Source organism: Parus major, chromosome 26 (genome assembly GCF_001522545.3).
Source record: "Parus major isolate Abel chromosome 26, Parus_major1.1, whole genome shotgun sequence".
Taxonomy (NCBI): domain Eukaryota; kingdom Metazoa; phylum Chordata; class Aves; order Passeriformes; family Paridae; genus Parus; species Parus major.
This window is the reverse complement of record NC_031795.1, coordinates 3,014,923-3,033,749: the sequence shown is the minus strand read 5'-3', so window position 1 is coordinate 3,033,749 and position 18,827 is coordinate 3,014,923. Positions and strand designations below refer to the sequence as shown.

Genomic DNA, 18,827 nt, shown 5'->3' with positions numbered 1-18,827 from the left:
GTGGGGGACGGGGGGCGTGAGGGGCAGGGCATGTGGGGGACGGGGAGTACGAGGGAGAGGGACTGTGAGGGACGTGGGGTATGACAGGGTTGAGGCAGGGGGTGTGAGGGACAAGGGTTGGTGCAAAGGGGACATGGGTGTGAAGAGCTGGGGTGTGAGGGGCATCAGTGACTTTACACTGTAGTTCCTTTTGGGAATTCGGGGAGACTGAGGACGGGACATGGCGCCCACGGGAGGAGGCTCAGGGGGACAGTGTGCCTTTCTTCTGTGCCAGGGTGGGGTGGTGGAGGGGGAATTGGCCTGGGGATTGAGGGTACCAGGCACTGTAGGAGTCTGGGGCTGGAAGGAGGAGAACTGAGAGGGTCAGGATGGACCTTGACCAGAGCATCCGGTGAGGGGCTGCTCCCGGAGGAAGGATCTGAGAGTCCTTTCTCATCCCTCATATCTGCCCATTCCACTCCCTCCTTCCCTGAGATCTCAGATGAAGGACATGCTTGTGGGAAGGAATCAGATGTGCTGTAGGATCCAGACAATGCCCATCATGGTGCTGCAGAAGGGTCTGCCCCATGAATCAGAGTCCTAGGGCTGGTTGTGGTGTTGGTCTCTAAAACCTGTGGTCTCTCTCAACCTGTGGGTTGAGGCAGCCCATGTCCAGTTTCTTGTTTCTGCTCTACTCTCCTCTCTTCCTGCCCTCTCTATGCAACTCCATTGTTGCCTTCAGCAGAGTATCCTCTTCTGTACAAACATGCTCCAGGCTGAGGTGGGAGTTTTCCTGATGACTTGCCATGTGTCAGCCAGGACAGCAGAGGAAGTATCCAGGTGGGATGTGCTGGCAGGTTCCCTCCATGCCCTGCTGAGCTGGTGCAAGTGTTGCTTTTATGTGTGGTGTGATGGGCATGTCCTGGCATTTAGCTGTGAGCAGGACAAGGTGAGCCAGGCATTTAGTTTCAATACTCAGATCTTTGGCAGCAGCAGAGCACTCTGCTTTGCAATGAGTGAGAGCTCAGGGTGTGATTTGTGCACTCCCTGCATGTTATTCAGCCGTCGTTGACAGTGTCAAGGCTAATGCTGTGTTACTGAATTGTGATGAGCTTTATTGCTGGTGGAGGTGGAGAAAGCCACCTCCTGATGTGCCAGTGGGGCTGGAATGACTTCAGTATTGAGAGATTAAAGCAAAACTTTGTTGGGATTGTTTAGAAAAACTATCTTCCATGTTGGGGGAGAAGGGATCAGAAACGTGCTCTGCTGTGAAAGTGAAGCTCCTGAGGGTGGTTTTGTGGCCCCACTGAGACAAAGGCTGGTGTTGGATCCACACTTGGCAGAGCTCTGGGCTGTCCTCAGCCCCCACCTCTAAACAAGGGCAGTCACTGCCTTCAAGAAGATGTGACTTTGACATCACTGATTGGGAAATCCTGATGTGATTGATGCTCCAGTGCAAGGGACTTAGGTTGTATTTTTGGATCTCACACTTGTCACCACCTCTGGATGTGCCTTGATCCTGTAGGGAACACCCTCCACACTGAGGCCACTGGGATCCTCAGCTTTTAAGGCAGGGGGTTCATGTTCTTTTTTCATCTCTCCTGAGCAGCTGCCACTGCCATATCAGACCTGGAAGGATGTGCTGCACTGGGGGTTCACTCTCAGCACAGCACTCACAGGTTGCTGCCAAGCTGTCTGGCCTGGTAGGCACTGGTGATGCTGGTTTGTTGCTGATTTGTAGCTGGTTTATTTCTGGTCCTCAGCTGCCTCACAAGTTGTCCCATGTCTGGGGCAGCAATACAAAACAGGGCTTTTCTGTCGGAGTGGGAGGAGCAGCTAAGCCTGGGTAATGTCAAGGAGAGTATGTGGGTGCAAATAGCATCATGTTCACAACATCTTTGTTTAATGTTTTAGTCCACTTAGTCTGCATGACTGTCTAAAAATAGGACATATTTTCTCTAAGTCCTCTAGTTCAAAGCCTAAGCCAGTTTTTTTTCTGACATTATTCTCTTCCTTCTCTTTTGAGCCTGAAATTCATACAAGACAAAGTTATCAGGAAAACTAAGAGTGAATGAACTCTGTAGAATCCTTAAGTTTCAGCCGCCCAAGAGGAAGTTCATTAAAGTTGCAGGAACTTTCTGGCAGCCTCTTGAAGGTAGATTCAGCAAGCTGAATAAACAAGCAGCCTTGTGGCCACCATTGACATTTTTCTAGCATCGACTTTGTGCATTGTCATAAGAGCTCAGGGTCATCAGCCTCTGGCTGCAGGTGACTTAAAGCAAAGGTGACATCTGTGGTGAGGGAATGGGGCTGTCTCTGCTGGTTCACCCCACGGTTTGCTCTGCCTCCTGCTCTTAGGACAGATGCTGCCTGTGGCAGCGGCCCCCCAGAGTCACCCTGGCCCAGGTGCGAAAGAGGGAGTGTGTTTAAATTTCAGGGCTGCTGCTGGACCCAGCCCAGTGCTCCAGACAGCATAAATATCTGGCCTTCAGCACAGCCGTGGAAACTTGCTCTCTGTCCTCCTGCAGATTGCTCCAGGTCTTGGCTGTCCGTGCTGACATGGTGACCGAGCGGTGGCTTTTGGCAGCAGGCAGACGGGGACAGCTGCTCCGCAGAGGTAACCCTTCCCCTTTGCACGCAGGCCACCAACCCAGGCACTTAGCAGTGTTCCTAAAAACTTGGGGTAGGGAAGAACCTGGGAAGACCAGTTTGTTTACAGCAAGTTTCCCTTTGTCTATAAGCTTGAATTTTCTTAAATTTAATTTTAAATTTAAACTCCATACCTTATTTTTGTTCAGTTTCTGAATATGATCTTATGGATTACTTTAGGAATACATTGTGAGGACCATGGTCTAATCCTGTTCTCCTCATCTGGCTCTTGCTCTCAAAGCATAGTGACATAACATTCCATTATTTCACTGATGTTTATTACTGAAATTGGCTCTTGTAGATGAGGGAGGGCACATGAGATCCAGGGCTGCATGTGGGTAATCAATCACCCAACAATCCCACACACAACCTGGCAGCAGTGCTGGTGCTGTCTGTTGGTGTCAGACAAAGCTGAGCAGGTCGTGGCAGAGGCAGGACAGGGGTTTGGAGGTCATCAGCAGGGCCATGGGTGGGCACTGTCCTCCCCACAGACCTCTGAAGTGATTCCTGGAATGAGTGCTGCTGAGGCTGTCTGCATGTGGCTGTGGGTGTGTGTTTGCCTGACACAGGTCTGAGGTATTGAGCTGTTGTGGGTTCTGTGTCAGATTGGCACAGTGGTTGCACTATCTCTGTTCTGGTATTCAAGACACAGACTTCCAAGGATCTTCACAGCGTGTGGAGAAGATTTTTTAATGAGCCCCATGAGGCTTTGCTGATCAGAAGATCTGTACTGTTTTACAGAATTGCTTTCTGGTGTTGATGGGCTCTGTCTTTCTTGTGTGATGCCTTTTGGAAAATACGTATTTTTGTACAGTACACTTGTTGCTCTTTGGGGAATATTTTATCTGTGGCTTTGAATTATGGACTGGAAATCAGCAAATGTTCTTGAAGACTGAAGGACTGGCACAACAAGAGACTCTTGAGGTCCTCTGAACAACAGAACCTGACATACAAATGATGTTTTAATTGGGTGAGATGATGTTACAGTGCTTATGTCTGAAAGGTTATTTGCTGTCAGAGCCCAGCTTGGCTTGCCCTGACAATGACATTTTAGATGTCAGGGGTTTTGTGGTTTGTACTGACTTAGCTTAGAGCAGGAACAAACTGATAACCACAGATTCGTTGGGCTGTGTTGCTGCTTCTCATCAGGTGCTGCAGAGTAATCTCTGCTTTTTCCAGAAGTGCCTCTGTTCAGAGATGCACTGCTGCAGTAATTTTGGAGACTCTGGGAAAGTCTGGACAAGCAGAAGTGATTTCCATAGTGAGGATAAGTAAGATTTTTCTGTAGAACTAGTTTTACTTTTTTGTTAATACTCTGAAATATGCTTGCCTTGGCAGAATGCCTGGGAAATTTCCCAAAGCATGATTTAGAGTGGAATGATTGATGCCAGTATGAATCCTTTTGGTCAAGGAGATTGTGAAGTGCATCTTCGCCAAAATATATGTTTTGGGATGTTGTTCACTAGAGCCCTGCTTGATTGCAGGAAGGGTTCAGAGCAGAACTGACTCAAGATGTATCTTAGTTTTCTTATGACTTCTTGAAATGCTTTAATCACTTTCAGTCGTAGTGTCTGGAAAATGTATGTGTTCTCCAAGACTTAGCCAAGAGCTTACGAACATCTGGGATCATTTTGGTCAGGTCTATTTGGATTTGCAAAGGGCTCTGAAATGCATGTGTATGTTGGGGTGCTTTCCTGGGGACCTCACAGACAAGCTCTGCTTAAAGTTTTGAGTTTTAGGGAGTCTGTTTTGCAGGGGAAGCCTGACCATGGAGGAGGAACTGACAGGTTGAAAACACAAGCCAGAAACACAAGTGTTTGTTATGTTGCTGGGTCAAGCCGGAACCCCTCTCTGGGACTGGGGCATAGCCACAGCCTGGTAACCTCTGTGTTATCCAAAGCTCTTGCCATCATGTTGCATTTCCTGATTTGCCATGGTCTGGGAACTGGAACTTGGAAAAAAACCAGAACATGCATGTTCAACTCTTAACAGATATGTGGGTTGGAGACAGAGAATGGTTTTGGTGATTTGAAAGGGCAAGATGAGCTGATAGGGAAGAATTTCTTTGATGGGCTGTTAAGACAGACTTTAGTGTGAAACACATGCCAATCTCATTAGGACAGGCTTTGTCAGGCCCTTCCTGGCAGGAGTTGTGTGAGATGGCTTCAAAATGAGCAATGCTTTGTGCAGTCATTTTGTTGATGGGAACCTAAGCTCAAATCCCTTATCCTGCCTGACTTGTTACAAGCATTTTTCAGTGGAACTCTGATTTCATCATAATGCAATCTGGGATATTTCTAAAAATGCCCAAATCAGCTTTTCACCTTAAAGTTGTTTATATGGATTCTGCTAGAAATGTTGGCTCTTGAAAGCTGTTAACCCCACAAGGGCTGATGGTTAGAGACCCACATCTCTGAAAATATCCATGGGTTCTCATGTCAGTGGGGTAGAACTTGTGGTAGATAGGGACATGATGATCACTGGGAAAGGGTTACTGGTGAGTATGAACTCGAGGAGCCTGCTGAGCTGCCAGCAGTTGGCTGTGTCAGGAAGCAGTAGCTGTTGGCTGGCTGTGAGCTCTGTGGCTCACCCTGTACCCCCAAGATAGTGCCAAAGGCATGAGGATGTTATGAAGGGTGAGAATGCTTTGCTCAAGTGTTTTGTTTTCTGGGGGTTGAGGCAGAAATCCAAATGGTTAGAGTGCACTGTGAGTCTTGGCAGGATCACACTGACATGGTCGCTGCTCCTTTCCCTGCTGAAAAGGCTGCGGAATCTTTGTTGTGCATGCAGCTATTGCTGTGTGAATGTGGCCAAAAATAGCAAGGAAACAGCATTCGTATCTAGTTCCTTGAGAGGGTGTTGTACTAGTTTGTGTAGAAAAGTGATTCCGGTGTTCTCTGGAGATTTTCTGCAGAGATGTGTGCAGTGAGACTGGGACCCCTCTGTTTTCCTGCTCCGTGGCTGGAGGGGAGCTGCAGCAGACACAGCAGTCTCCTTGATCCGTCTTGCTGCGCATGTTCCTGGCCCAGCTGAATCATCAGAACTTGTGCCTGGGCACAATTGCTCTCTGTCAGCTGCATCCTGGGATCAGAGCGGCATGGCTGGTGCCCAGGATATTTTGCTAAAGTCTACAAAACCAAGTAGTACTTTTCTGGGAGTCCAAGTGTAAACATAACAAAACTTACAGACTGATGGATTGATTTTTTTTCTGGTTAGTCCATGGTATCTAAAATCTGTTGCTGCAAAGAGGAGGAGGCTTGCTATTGGTTTTCTGAGCATTTTCCTGCATCTGGGAACACTGGCAATGTAGGAATGAAAGCTACCTGTTGGATATTTGGCTCCAGACAGAAGGCTGCATGCATGTGTGATCCTAAGTGACTTACTTGCCCACTGCTGCTTTTCTGCCCCCATTGCTTTTCTGGGGAGCTGATTGTCCCTTCCAGAGTGGGGGTGGAACTTGCTGGTGTTCCAGTGACCCTGAGACTTTGAGGAAATCTAAGCTGGGTGCTGGTGTGTGCAGCACTGCCAAACTTGGCCTTACTGACCGCCAGCAGTGCTCCCGTTCACAGCCACAGCTTGTTCCACTTGCCACTTTCCTGGAGTTCCATTTCAGTGCTGTTTTGAGTCCCTAACACCCTGTGCCCACTGTTTGCCTTGGGAAGTGGTGTTGCTGTTTCTGTGAGCTCCTCCCTCACCAGCCCTGTTCTATAATTACTGATGTTCCTGAAACTGGATCCTTCCATGTGTCCTGCTAAGGTTCAGGAGGACAAGGGGTCCCTAAGCAAACTGACTGCCTTGGAGTACAGCCAAGAGGACTTCAGCAGTTTGGGAAAGCATCATCTTACAGTGGTTCAGTGAATTCTGAGCCTCCAACCTCCTCACCTTTGGGATGCTAAAGGAAAGGAGAATATATCCCAGACAGCTTCTCTGGCGTGCGAGTGCCAGGTTTGCAGCGTGATCCCAAAGCATTGGCACAGTTTCACAGCTACCTCTGCTGTGCCCTGAGCTGTGGGGGGATGATACTCTCTTCTTGCCAGACTTAATGATCTTCTCAAATAGCAGCACTTCTGTGCCATTTCCAGCACTGAGAAGCCTCAGTGGTGTCACCTTTCCAGTACCTGCTTGTTTCCCAGCTGCTGTCCTTGTTCCGATGTTTCAGACCCACGTGCCCCTCCTGGCCATGGGTACTTTGGGCTGTCCTGAATTGACTGCTAGACACAAATACCAGTCAGCAGCTGGCAGAATGAGATGCGCCAGTTTACTTCTTGAAAGTCGTCCTGGAAATGCCTTGTACAGGAATGTACAAGAGGAGAAGATAGTCATAAGCAGTGCAGGGAGCTGACTTGGGGCTGAGCAGACCAGACCTGTGAGTGTGACTGCAAGCAGGTGTCAAAAGCCGTGATACAGGAATAAACAATGACACTTCGCACTGATCTATTTCTCTGCACTTCCAAAACATGCTGTGTCCGTGAGCTAATGCAGCCAGGGAAAGATCAGGAAGGAAGCACTGTAAAAATCCTGGGTTTGTTTCTTTGTGGTGGGTTTTGGTTTTGGTTAGGGGTATTTTGTGATCAAGAAAATGGAAGCAGAGGACTGAACCAGACTTGCTGAAGGTCATGGAGCAGCACTTCAAGTAAGAGCTAACAACTGCATAGCTCTTCCCTGCCTGCTCTGCTGCTGCTGCTCTTCTGCCAGCATCAGCCACAGAGCCTGATTAGGGCAGGGAGTCCCTCTGCTGGGAAGCTGTTGAGGGATGATTCCTCTGTCTTCCTGTATCTGCCATCTCAAGATTTTGGAGCACATCTCATGCATTCAGCAGCTGCTGGAGCCAAGGACATCTGCAGCTCCTGGAGAACGAGCAGCCTAGCAGACCCTGCTTTGTGCATGGCTGAGAGTTCAGTGCCCAAAGTCTGCTTTTTTTGGTGTCTGTAACACCTCTTGCACTCTGAACAAAGCCAGCAGCAAGTTCCTTTTGGATCAAATGTCATGACCTAGTTTTGGGGACAGCATCAATCATGGTACAAGAAGAGAAGAATCCGGCAAGTTTTGTAACCTTTTCAATGAGCTGGGTTTTTTTTTCCCCTGCCTCAATGATTAGGAAGTGGGTGAGTTAAAACATTCAATAGATGTGTGATTCATTTTGGCAATCCAGGCTGCTCAGGGCAGCTAAGGGAATCTCCTGCACCCTGTGTCACAAGTCCCTGAGTAATTAGCAGCAGCTAATGGTCATGGAAGCTCTGGCAGCGCCCCTCTGCTTAATGAGCCCAGGTCACTCTTGGAGAAACACAGGTGGTCCACACCAAGCAGCCTTGGAGAGAGAATCACAGGATTGAACTATGGGGCATGGTACGGCATCTAAGCAGATGCTTTTAAGGGGAAAAATCTGGCCCAGAATGTCCATCCTGGTCAGTGCTGTGTGGGAGGACTCTTCCTTGCTAGCTGTAGTAGTTTATTTTTGTGTGTAGCCTGCCTTGCGGCCAAGACTTTGAGTAAGGGAAGAAACACTCAGCTAGTTAAGTGCTGCTAGGATCTCATTGGCTAATTTGGGGGTATGCTGATCTTCCAGGAGCAAACATAAACATGTTTTCAGTGTTTGTGTCTCCTGTTCTGTACTCTCGGTTACCTTTCCTGTATTGCAGCATCTGCTTAGCTCTTATTTGGCTTTTTTTAGTAGTAGATGGCATGTAGGAGGAGGAACAGAAACTGGTACTTGATCAGCAGATCTTGAAAGCAGTGACACAACCTGAGGAAGTCTGGAAAAGGTGGTCAGCCTGCAGCAATCACATCTCCTTTATGGATTCAGGTCAGTTTTCAATTGTGGATTCAAAATGTGCTGCGCATCAAAGTGCTGCCCTATGGAGGGCTGAGTTCTTACCTCACCCCTTCTGCTTCTTTTGGCTGTGAATTTGGTGGACATTTTTGTCCAGAGGAATAAACAGAAGTGAGGAGCACTCCCATGGTATATTGGTTTCCTTTTGCCATTCCTTATACCTCTTTTATAGTACAGTTGTATTGTACTGCTGCTTTGAGCAGGTCTTGGGAGAGCTGGATCTTTTTTTGGAGCTTTGCTTTGCCTGGAAACTCTGAGCTTGGCTCCAGGGTCTATGTGCTAATCAGCAGGATTGGCTGCCAGGGGAACTGCCAACCACAGCTGTTGGTTGATGAACTGGAGACTTGGATCTTGGTCAGCTCAGAAGTACTACCTTCTTGCAGGGAATCCACGGTGAAGGTTTATCTTCTTCTAACTTTTATTCCTGTTTTTTAACTCTCATGGTTGTGCCACGTCTCTCTCCCTGTTCCCACTCATGGTTTAGCGTGGCGTAGATGCCAGCTTCTAGGAAAGACAAACCTGTTGCCCAAGCTGTTTGCAGGCATCAGCCCAAGCGCAAGCCCAAGCCCAGAGCCAGCAAACAAACCCTCCCTGTACCAGCTGCAGAGGAAGCTGCTGGCTCAGCCAGGGTTACCAAAGCTCATTGGAACAGGCATTGAGGCAAGGGCACAGCAAGTCATGAGATGCTTGTCCTCTTGCTCATTCCCATCCTCTGAGAAGAGAAAGCGAAACAGCTGTGCTAGATTCTCTGGATATGCTTAGGAAGAAATTCACAGTCTCCATCCTTGTTTCCATCAGTGTCCTGTGACAACTGCTGAATGGAAAAAAGGGGTGGGTGTCTATGGCAGGCAGAAATCTCTACCTGTCTGCAGCTGAAAGCCTGTGTGCTGTGCTCTGGCATGGGACTCAGCCAAGAGAAGGAGACCAAGTTATCCCATCTCCTTCTCTGGCAACTCGGCCACTGAATGTGGAGGCACCAAATGGCTGGAGAGGTTCTGGGGTGGAGCTGTCCTTTATCATTCCCAGTGCTGTCCCATGAAGATTTTGGGCTGCAGTGCTGGCAGGACAGGTCCCTCCTTGTGCTCAGAAAGGGAGAGTTCGAACAAACCTCTGGAGAGCTCCAGCTTCCCAGGCCTCCCTGCTTCCACTGAAGGGCTTGCAGGGGTACAAAGGGGAGCATGTGAATCCTTGGTGAATCTCCACAGTCTCTGACTGCTGTCTCAGTGCTATACCTGGCACAGGGATGAGAACTGAGGTCCCTCTCCTGCTGGAGACTCTGCCCAGCTGGTTGGCTTCTCAAAGGGCTGCACAGGCATGGCTGTGCCCAGCCCTTTACCCAGGCAGCGGCTGCCTTGGCCTTTCATCTGCCAGAGGCAGAGGCTGTACCCTCCCATGTGAGATCAATCCTTTTTTCCAGTCCTCTCCCTCTATCCCAGTTGTTTGGAAAATGGGAAGGGCTAAGGGTGAAGCAGGTGTGCAAAGAGCTCCCACAGCTCCCCTCTGCCCAGGCTCCTGAACTCTTGGCCTGCAAGGAGATATACAAACAATACATTATACAAACAATACATTCAGAGCCTTCTGGTAAAAGTTTTTCTCTCTCTGGCTCTCCAGCCACTCTCAAAGGGTGGCATTCTCATCCATATCCTTTCTGTAATGCCTGTGTGCACATGAGCAGCCTTAGCTGGAGGCCCATGGAGCTGTCTGTATGTGTCTCATCCTCTGCTTTCCCCCTCCTCACACCCATCCAAGACTGATGCCAAGCACAGTTTTGGAGTTGCTATTTTGGGTTTTGGGGAGCAAACTGCATGCCAAAAACTCGCTGCTGCCTTGGGAGCACATGGCCCCGAGTAGAGCCAGTGGATGGAGGAGAGCATGTCAGGGATGTTCCCACATTATTCCAACATGTCCCATGAGACATCTGAGGCAAAGCAGAGAGCTGTGTCTGCAGTGGGTTTAAAGCAAGGGGCTTGTGCTGGATGCGAGGAACAAAGGGAATCTAATGAGCTGCTCATTAAGCTGCTACAGGATGGATTTTCCACTGTAGACAAGCTTCTCCTGCCACAAGCTTCCCCCACTAACTGCTCTTCCAGGCAAAAGTGTTTCCCTGATGTTTGTGTGATCATTTATATATATGACCCTGAAAACTGTAGTTCATTACTCTCCATCTTCAATGAATAGGTTTTCCTGCCTGTCTGCCGTGTCCCACCGCATGGGATGTGTGAGCAGAGGCCAAGGATAACACAGCCTCAATGGTCCCTCAGTGCTCATGTGGAGGCACAGGAAGGGAGCACCCCCTGCCCGCTCCTGCTGCCAAGGAGCCACAGGGCAGTGTGCTCACTGTTGCCACTAATGTACCTCACCTAGAAACAAAGCCACCTGTCCTGCAGTCTGAATTCCCAGTGTGGAGGGTGAAAACTAAAGCCCTCTCAGCCACAGGAGACCTAGGCTCTGGTGCAGCACCAGCTCCAGGGGTGACTTGTATCCTGGCTTTGTGACGTCTTTGTGTTTACTCTCCCACCTGCAAGTTTTGTTCTGCCTCTGAGCTGCTTCCTTGCTCTTTCAGGGAGTTCTGGCCTTGATGTCTTTCCAGCAGTCCAAGGAGCTGGCTGCAGCTCAGATTTGAAGTGCCAGATGTGAGGATCTGCTGTGGGAGGGCAAACAAATCCAGGGAGTCCTGGGTCACTGCTGCCCTCCCCCAGCAAGCCCTGAGCTGTGCTGTGGGCTTGGGCATGGGGCACAGACTGTCCCAGAGCTTGGGGTTGCCATTATACAAGGCCCCTGCAAGATCCTGCATTAGTTTAATTTAGGTCTGCCAGTTGAGGCTTTCTTCATTGAACCTGAATTTCAGTGGCTTCCCTGATGGTATTTCTCCACTTAAAATTAACTCTTTTAAGTAAGTGGATAGAATTTTACATAAGATGGGCTTGAGATCTTAATTATTCAAGGAAGAGTCAGTTTGGGAATCAAGAATCCAGCATGGCTGGGAGGTAAGTGGGAATGGCTCTGCCATAACCACGGTAGCAGTGCTTCATCGTTTGGATGGCTGGAGCTTCTCATGGGCTCTTTGGGATGGAGTAAGGCAAACAAGGAACGGAAGTGTGTGGGGGAGGATGGGGCCGTTCCTCCCACAGGAAGCCCAGGATTAAGACACTGGTTGGATTGTGTGGCTGTTGGGATCGCACTGCTGGACCCTGTGGCTGAGCACGGCCTGGCAGCTGTGCAGAGCAACAGCAACACGTTCAACCCTGCTCTTGGCAGAGGAGCCAAGTGAAAACAAACACAAATGCTGTAACTGGCAGCGCTCTGACGGGAAGGAGTGTGAGTGCAGGGCTGACAGGAAGCCATCAGTCTTGCAGATGACTTGCATGGGCCAGGGACTTCTGGCCACTGCCTGCTGCTGCACTGAGCCCTGCTCTCCCAGTATCTTCCATCCACAGGCATGGATGATCAGGTGCGCCCTGATCAGCTGCTGCTCCCAGTCCAGGCTCTGCCATGGCTGTGCAGGGACAGAGGGTGAAGCCAGCCCTACTTTGATATTTCTGTAGGTGTTGGCTCTATCAGACCCTGGCCCTGCTGTTACCATCACATCCTAGGTCACTGGCAGCTCTGGGGGACATTGTCTGGGGCAGCATTTCTGCTATGGGACTTGTAAGCTAGGCACCCCCAGTCCCTGGGTGGCATCTGGGCTGGTTTGTGGTCTACTGGGCCTTAAAAAGAATTCTGTGAGCTTTTGCTTCCTTGATTCCTATAGAATGTTTATTCCAGAGTGCAAAAGGATCTTTAAATGGGCCCTGCTCTGTGTGTCTCGCTGGCCGAGGAGCAATCACAGAGCAGGGTTGGTGTGGTTGGTGACGCTGCCCTGCTGCTGAGCTGCTCCTTGCAGGCTCTCAGAGACCTCTCTCCATGTCCTGCAGGCTAGCAGGAACAGCCTGGTGGGGTCCATCTTGGATAGACGCGGATGATGCCAGAGCTATGACAGGGATTGCAGTCTTGGCACTGAGGGGTGATCAATTATGGAACAACTACAGGAGGAAGTACCTGAGGTCAAGGAAGAGGAAGAGGAAGAGGCAGTGATGGTGGCAAGTGGAGCCTCAGACCCAACTGGAGGACCAGACAGCTCGCTGCCTTCAAGCAGCTACACAGGTGAGTGGAGCCACAGGAGCTCATCCTGTGGAGCATCCAGGCACCCACAGCCTCCAGGCAGCATGCTCAGCTGCAAGGGCAGAGGATCTGTCCCTGAATGGAGTTCTGGTTTTAATCTGGAGCTGGTTTTAATCTCTACCCTTTGTTAAATAATGCTCCAAGTTATGGAGAAGTGTATTTCTTCCTCCAGTGTCACTGCATGGTCATTGGCAAAAGGTTCTGGAGGGGAAATCAAAAGAACAGGCAGGTAACATTGTGCTTCAGGGCAAGGGGACTCCCAGGGTTGCTTGGGAATGCTTCCTTGGACACTTCTTGAGGTCCTCATAGCAAAGTAATTATAGGAGGTGAGAGAGAAGGTTTATGGATACAGAAGAGGCTCCTCCAGAGCCCTTGATGTTCCATCTGGGATGTCCTGTGCCAGCAGGTGGCCCACCAGGGATTATAAAATCTGCTGGTTGGGGTTTCATTGCCAGGACATAAATGCCAGAGGGAAGAAAAAAGCATTGATGTGGAGTTGGAGCTGCTGGGGCATTCTTGGCTCTGTTCATGGCATTTTCCTGCAGCCAGTGCCAGATTCCAGATGTGATACCAGGGGCAGGCAGGACAGGGCTGGAAATTGTTCCTCAGCCCCGTGGCTGGAGAAGCGGGCTACACTAGGAGCTGGGCTTGTGGCTGTGACATGGAAGGACATGTTCCTGTTTGTGTTTGCAGACCTGTCACAGAGCTCCTCTCCCTCACTGTCGGACCAGCTGCAGATGGGCTGCGAGGAGGCAGCGCTGGGAGCGCTGAACGTGGAGTGCAGGGTCTGTGGAGACAAAGCTTCAGGCTTCCACTATGGCGTGCATGCCTGCGAGGGCTGCAAGGTGAGTCCCAGGGACTGCTGGGTTCAGCAGCACCTAGCAGGGGTTAGATTCCAGGGGCTGGGATGCCTCTTCACACTAGCAGATTTGCAGCAAAACAGGGATTTGGGATTGATTGTAAAAAACTCAATCTGTTTAGAATGGGGCAAGTATAGGCAGGCAGCAAATGCTGCCCTGGGAAGGAGGCTGAGACCTGTATGGGCCAAACCTTGCCTTGTCATGCATTACTGTGTAAGGCAAATCCATCTGTCCCCATGGGGACCCTGAATCTGCTTTTAAAAATAGTTTCTGTGCTGCAGATCAGCAATGAGCTGTGTATTTATCTCCCTGGGATCACTGGCTGCAGCTTGGATGTTCCTCTGGAATTCTTTCCCCTGCAGCAGGTCCAGCAGGGTTATGTTAGCAGCCCAGGTCCTGCCAGACATTCCTGAAGGATGGAGTTGGTCCATGGCTTGTCCCTTCATCCCTCTCTGTGGGCTGCTGGCACAGTCACAGCACCAAGCATGGGGTGCCCCCTCACTTCTTCCTCTGCAGCCCCTTTCTGCCACCATACAACCTCTCCTTGGGACAGAGACTCTGCTTGCACCAGAGACCCAGGGCTCCCCTTCTCACCCCCCTGAAACTCCTGAGGATAACAAACCAGCCTGGTCCCAAACCATAGGCACTGCTGCTCCATGTCCCCCTGCTCCTCCCTGCCTGCAGGGTTTCTTCCGCCGGACGATCCGCATGAAGCTGGAGTATGAGAAGTGTGAGAGGAGCTGCAAGATTCAGAAAAAGAATCGAAACAAGTGCCAGTACTGCCGCTTCCAGAAATGCCTCTCGTTGGGCATGTCACACAATGGTGAGTGTCACTGCTGCCCACAGGCCTGGCCAGCTGGGTGACACAGGGCCAGCCGGCTTTCTGTGAAGGGAGCCCATGGCCAAGCACAGAAGGGTGCTTTGCTTTAGCTGATGGCTCTACTTGCTAGATCATTCAAACCCAATGCTTCAAGCATTTGACTCCTCCTTTTTCTTTATAGGAAGGGGCTGTTCATTCCCACCGTGCAGTACAGCTGCTGGCACATGGCTGTCCCTTATGGACGGGCCCAGAGGGAACTGGACACACAAGTTGTTCTTCTGTGTTGGGACTTTTAGACTTCAGGTGTAAGAATCTCAGACCCAGACAAGCAAAGGTGTTTATGTGGGAAGTGTGGTTTGTGCAAGAGCCCAGAGGGGTGGGATGGGAGTCTGGTGTGAGAAAGCAGCAGTGGCTGGTCTGTGAAGATGTTAATGCTGGAGGAACTGCAGCTTGGAGAAGTATTGTCATGTAGCTGCAGGTGTTCTCCAGCAGACCTGTCTGTCTGCAGTGGCAGAACAAACTGCTGCCTCTCTGGATGCATTTCCTGGAGTTCCCCTGCTGTCCTGACCCCAGTTTTGCTCCCCAGCAATCCGCTTTGGGCGCATGCCAGAGGCAGAGAAGAGGAAGCTGGTGGCAGGGCTGACAGCAAGCGAGATCGGCTGCCAGAACCCACAGGTGGCTGACCTGAAAGCTTTCTCCAAGCACATCTACAACGCCTACCTGAAGAATTTCAACATGACCAAAAAGAAGGCAAGAGGTATCCTGACCGGGAAGGCCAGCAGCACCCCAGTAAGTTCCCTCCCAGGGCAGAGGGGTTGGCCATGGCCAGCACGGGGGACTGTTTTCTGGGAGATGCTGCACATCTCCCTGCTGCCGTAGCTGTTCCACATGCACCATTCCCACCTGCAGCCAGGTGGGCTCTGTATGTCCTGCTCCTTGCTGGGAAAAATCATATTGCTCTGCACACTTGTTCTGTGGTGGGTGGGTGCAGATTGCCTGGGCACTTCAGCCCCAGAGGCAGGGCACAGCACAGGGACAGGCAGACAGACATGACTGCCCTGGGCAGAGCTGGCACCCCCACAGCAGACTCCTAACTTGCTTCTTGTTCAAGCAGCCTTTTGTGATCCATGACATGGACACCTTGTGGCAGGCAGAGAAGGGGCTGGTGTGGAAGCAGCTGGTGAATGGCATCCCCCCCTACAAGGAGATCGGGGTGCATGTCTTCTACCGCTGCCAGTGCACCACGGTGGAGACTGTGCGGGAGCTCACCGAGTTCGCCAAGAGCATCCCCAGCTTCATAGGCCTCTACCTGAATGACCAAGTGACTCTGCTCAAGTACGGGGTGCACGAAGCCATCTTCGCCATGCTGGCCTCCATCATGAACAAGGATGGGCTGCTGGTGGCCAACGGGAATGGCTTCGTGACCCGCGAGTTCCTGCGCAGCCTGCGCAAGCCCTTCAATGAGATCATGGAGCCCAAATTTGAGTTTGCTGTGAAGTTCAACGCGCTGGAGCTGGATGACAGCGACCTGTCCCTGTTTGTGGCTGCCATCATCCTGTGCGGAGGTGAGCGGGTGCCCTCGGCCATCCCAGGGTCAGGAAGAGTCCTCCCTACTTAGAGGTGGTTCAGAGGGGACTAGGGGAGCTGAGCTGCAGCTGGGCTTGAGGTCAGCCAGGGATCTCTCAGGGGCATGAGAGAAGAACTGAACACTTCCAAAACCAAAGCTTCTCTGTGGCAGTGATGCCTGGCAAGCTTGGACCAACAGCAAGGAATATAGAAGTGGCATCTTCTTCTTGTGCTGCTGTGAGATGGCGTTGTCCAAGGGCACACTTCTCCCCTTTCTAGCTGATGAGGATGAAGTCACGGTGGGTGGGTTATGGTCCCCGGCTCCCTTTCCCCAGGAGCAGTGTGTACTTTGGAGGGCTGCACCATGACCCTGCAGCTACCGTGCTTCCTCTTCACAGACCGCCCTGGCCTGATGAACGTGAAGCAGGTGGAGGAGATCCAAGACAACATCCTGCGAGCGCTGGAGTTCCACCTGCAGTCCAACCACCCGGATGCCCAGTACCTCTTCCCCAAGCTGCTGCAGAAGATGGCTGACCTGCGACAGCTGGTGACAGAGCATGCCCAGCTGGTGCAGAAGATCAAGAAGACAGAGACAGAGACATCTCTGCACCCACTTCTGCAGGAGATCTACAAGGACATGTACTAAGGACCTGTTATTTATGAGAATGAAGCCATTGATTCCCATCAAGACTCTTTCTACAGAAACAAAGAAAACCCTTCCCATGTCTTCCATTTCTCCTACTGGAAACTCTTTTCTATGTGACCCTGATATACGGTACATAGGACAAGATGCTGTCAGGATTTGCAGCCGCCTCCTGCTTGGCCAGGGCTTCCGTTAACACACACTAATAAATCTGCAAAGCTGCTGTTCCCGTTCCTGTGACCCAGCTCTGGCTGCTCCCTCAGCGGAGCAGCCACCCGGTTTACATGGCTCAGGCAGCAAGGTCACTGTGGCACCTCGAGTCCCCAGGGTGGGGAGCTCTGGTCCTGAGGAGTGCCAAGGGGGTGCAGGGGCCAGCGGGGCCGACAGCAGCACTTACAGTGTATTTGTGTTCTCTTGTTCATTTGCACTCCAAGGACGTGGTCAGTGTGATAAAAGGATGTATCTCTCTTTCCCAAAGAAAAGCTCTGGGGTATTTGAACATGGGTTCAAATGTCCCAGCAGAGACCCTCAGCTGCGGCCCTGCCTGTGCTCTGCAGTGTGTTCCTGTCTCCCACAGGACTGTGTGAGCTCTGCCTTCCCAGGTGCTGTGTGGGAACCTTTGCTTCTGGCACCCTCGTTCCATAGGGAACGTGTCCCTTGGCACCTCAGTATGAGAGGCTGGGATGGGGAATTAGGAGGGAAAGGATTTGATTCCTTAAAATTCACCTTCAGAGGAGACGCACAGAATCCATGGCTTCCACAGGCTGTTCTGCACAGATGTGAGTTAGAAAAAAAGGTTTGTGGAGGGTCAGGGGCCCTGAGCTGGTCAGGGTTTGGTGTCCTGCTTCAGTTTCCCCTCTGTGAAAGGTGCCTGGATTGTCACATGCTGTCTGCTCGGAGCAGGAGCACAAGGATCTGTTAGTGCATTGGTTGCAGAAAGCTTTGCAGCTGTAAATGCCAAGGATTTAGAAGCAGGGAGGGAGGATGCTTCCAATGGGCAAAAGCTTCCCAGTGAGCGTGGCTGTGTCAGGGAAGCTGCTAGTCCTCCGCCACTGTTCCCAAGAGTGTGAACAGCTCCAGGCTTAGGGGTCTGCCCGAACCCAGCAGCATTCTGGGACTTTACCTCACAACTTCTCACAGCTGTAGTGAAACACCTCGGTGCTGTCTGGGCAGGCCAGGCCCCTGGTGTGGGTGCTGTGTCACTTGGACTTTGGGTGGACCTGGGAAGGGCTCGGTTTCCCTTTCAGCGTAATGGTGTCTCATCTAAGAAGCAACACTTCCTCATCTGCAGCTCGTAGTCCCCTGTGTCCTGAGCAGCCTTATTAAAATACTGATATTCCCTAGGAGGGGTGGTGGGAGCAAATTACTTGGTTTTATTTTACTTTCCTCCTCTTCAGGGTAGCAGATTTCCTTGGTGCAATAATTCCTTTAAAACCCAAAGGGGAAGAACACTGGACTTTCCCTCCCCATCACAGGGCTGGCCAGTCCCAAACCTCCCCATGCTGCCACACTCCACTCCTTTTGCCGTGCCTCAGTTTCCCTGCCCAGCCCTCCCCTCCCTACCTCGCAGGGGTGTTGGGAATTACCGTTTCTGAAGCACTTTGAAGCCCTCTGGGAGAAGGCATTGGAGACATGCGTGTGCTGGTCGGAGCCCGGGGGATTTGTCTTTCCCAAAACCCCGGTGGTGTCCCCGCCGCGGCCACAATGCAGGATTCGTGCCCATCACCTGGGAAACTTTTTGCTCTTCCTTCCTCGACAGTATAACAACCCTCAAACTGAAATGTATATTTTTGCTAGAGGTACAAACCTCCAAGTGTTTTTAATAATATAGTGTCTACAAACTGACTTGACTTTAAATAAATCAGAACTAAATATTTAAGAACCTTTTAGCGTCCAGCCTGTCTTTGTGGGATTTCTCTCAGCACCTGGGGAGAGCTGTTCGTGGGAGGATTTGCAGCAGAGGTGATGGGATTTGCTGTGATTTCCAGGGATTTGCCATGATTCATAGGACTCTGTGATGTAATTCCCAGATCCTCGTACCTGCTGTGGTTTTCTTGCCTGCAAACCTAAAGCAGCAGAAGGAGCCATCCTGAGCAGGATGTCTGTCCTGAGACTGGGTGCTTCCTGCCCCAAATGCTGCGGGTGGAGGTGGAAATGAACTGAAAACACCCCGAGAAGGGAACAATGAGCTCCAGGATGGCCAAGTGCTGGAACCTGCTCCGCCCTTGGCTGTGGCGAAACACCTGAGAATTTGCGAGGAGGGGCTGCAGACCACCCACTCCCCAAGGCTCCCGTGTGCCTTGAGTGCACTGGGGGAAG

General features: G+C 51.0%; 1 protein-coding gene across 2 annotated transcripts; it reads left to right on the top strand.

Moving 5' to 3' along the window:
* The first annotated feature begins 296 nt into the window (after positions 1–296).
* Positions 297–18,391, top strand: PPARD (peroxisome proliferator activated receptor delta). Of its 2 annotated transcripts, none has more exons than XM_033519885.1 (7): positions 297–2,596; positions 12,373–12,601; positions 13,313–13,464; positions 14,164–14,302; positions 14,886–15,088; positions 15,411–15,864; positions 16,264–18,391. In XM_033519885.1, the coding sequence occupies exons 2-7, from the start codon at positions 12,472–12,474 to the stop codon at positions 16,509–16,511; spliced, it is 1,326 nt and encodes a 441-aa protein (XP_033375776.1). In that variant the 5' UTR covers positions 297–2,596; positions 12,373–12,471; the 3' UTR covers positions 16,512–18,391. The 2 variants fall into 2 exon arrangements, with proteins under 2 accessions (XP_033375776.1, XP_033375777.1); XM_033519886.1 differs by having other exon boundaries at positions 300–2,596; positions 15,414–15,864.
* Positions 18,392–18,827: the final 436 nt, after the last annotated feature.

Bases quoted from the DNA above. Each gene is read 5' to 3' on its own strand.
- PPARD (XM_033519885.1), top strand. From the start codon at position 12,472: ATGGAACAACTACAGGAGGAAGTACCTGAGGTCAAGGAAGAGGAAGAG. The intron at 12,602-13,312 runs GTGAGTGGAGCC...TTGTGTTTGCAG, and splicing joins GCCTTCAAGCAGCTACACAG to ACCTGTCACAGAGCTCCTCT. The intron at 15,865-16,263 runs GTGAGCGGGTGC...TCCTCTTCACAG, and splicing joins TGCCATCATCCTGTGCGGAG to ACCGCCCTGGCCTGATGAAC.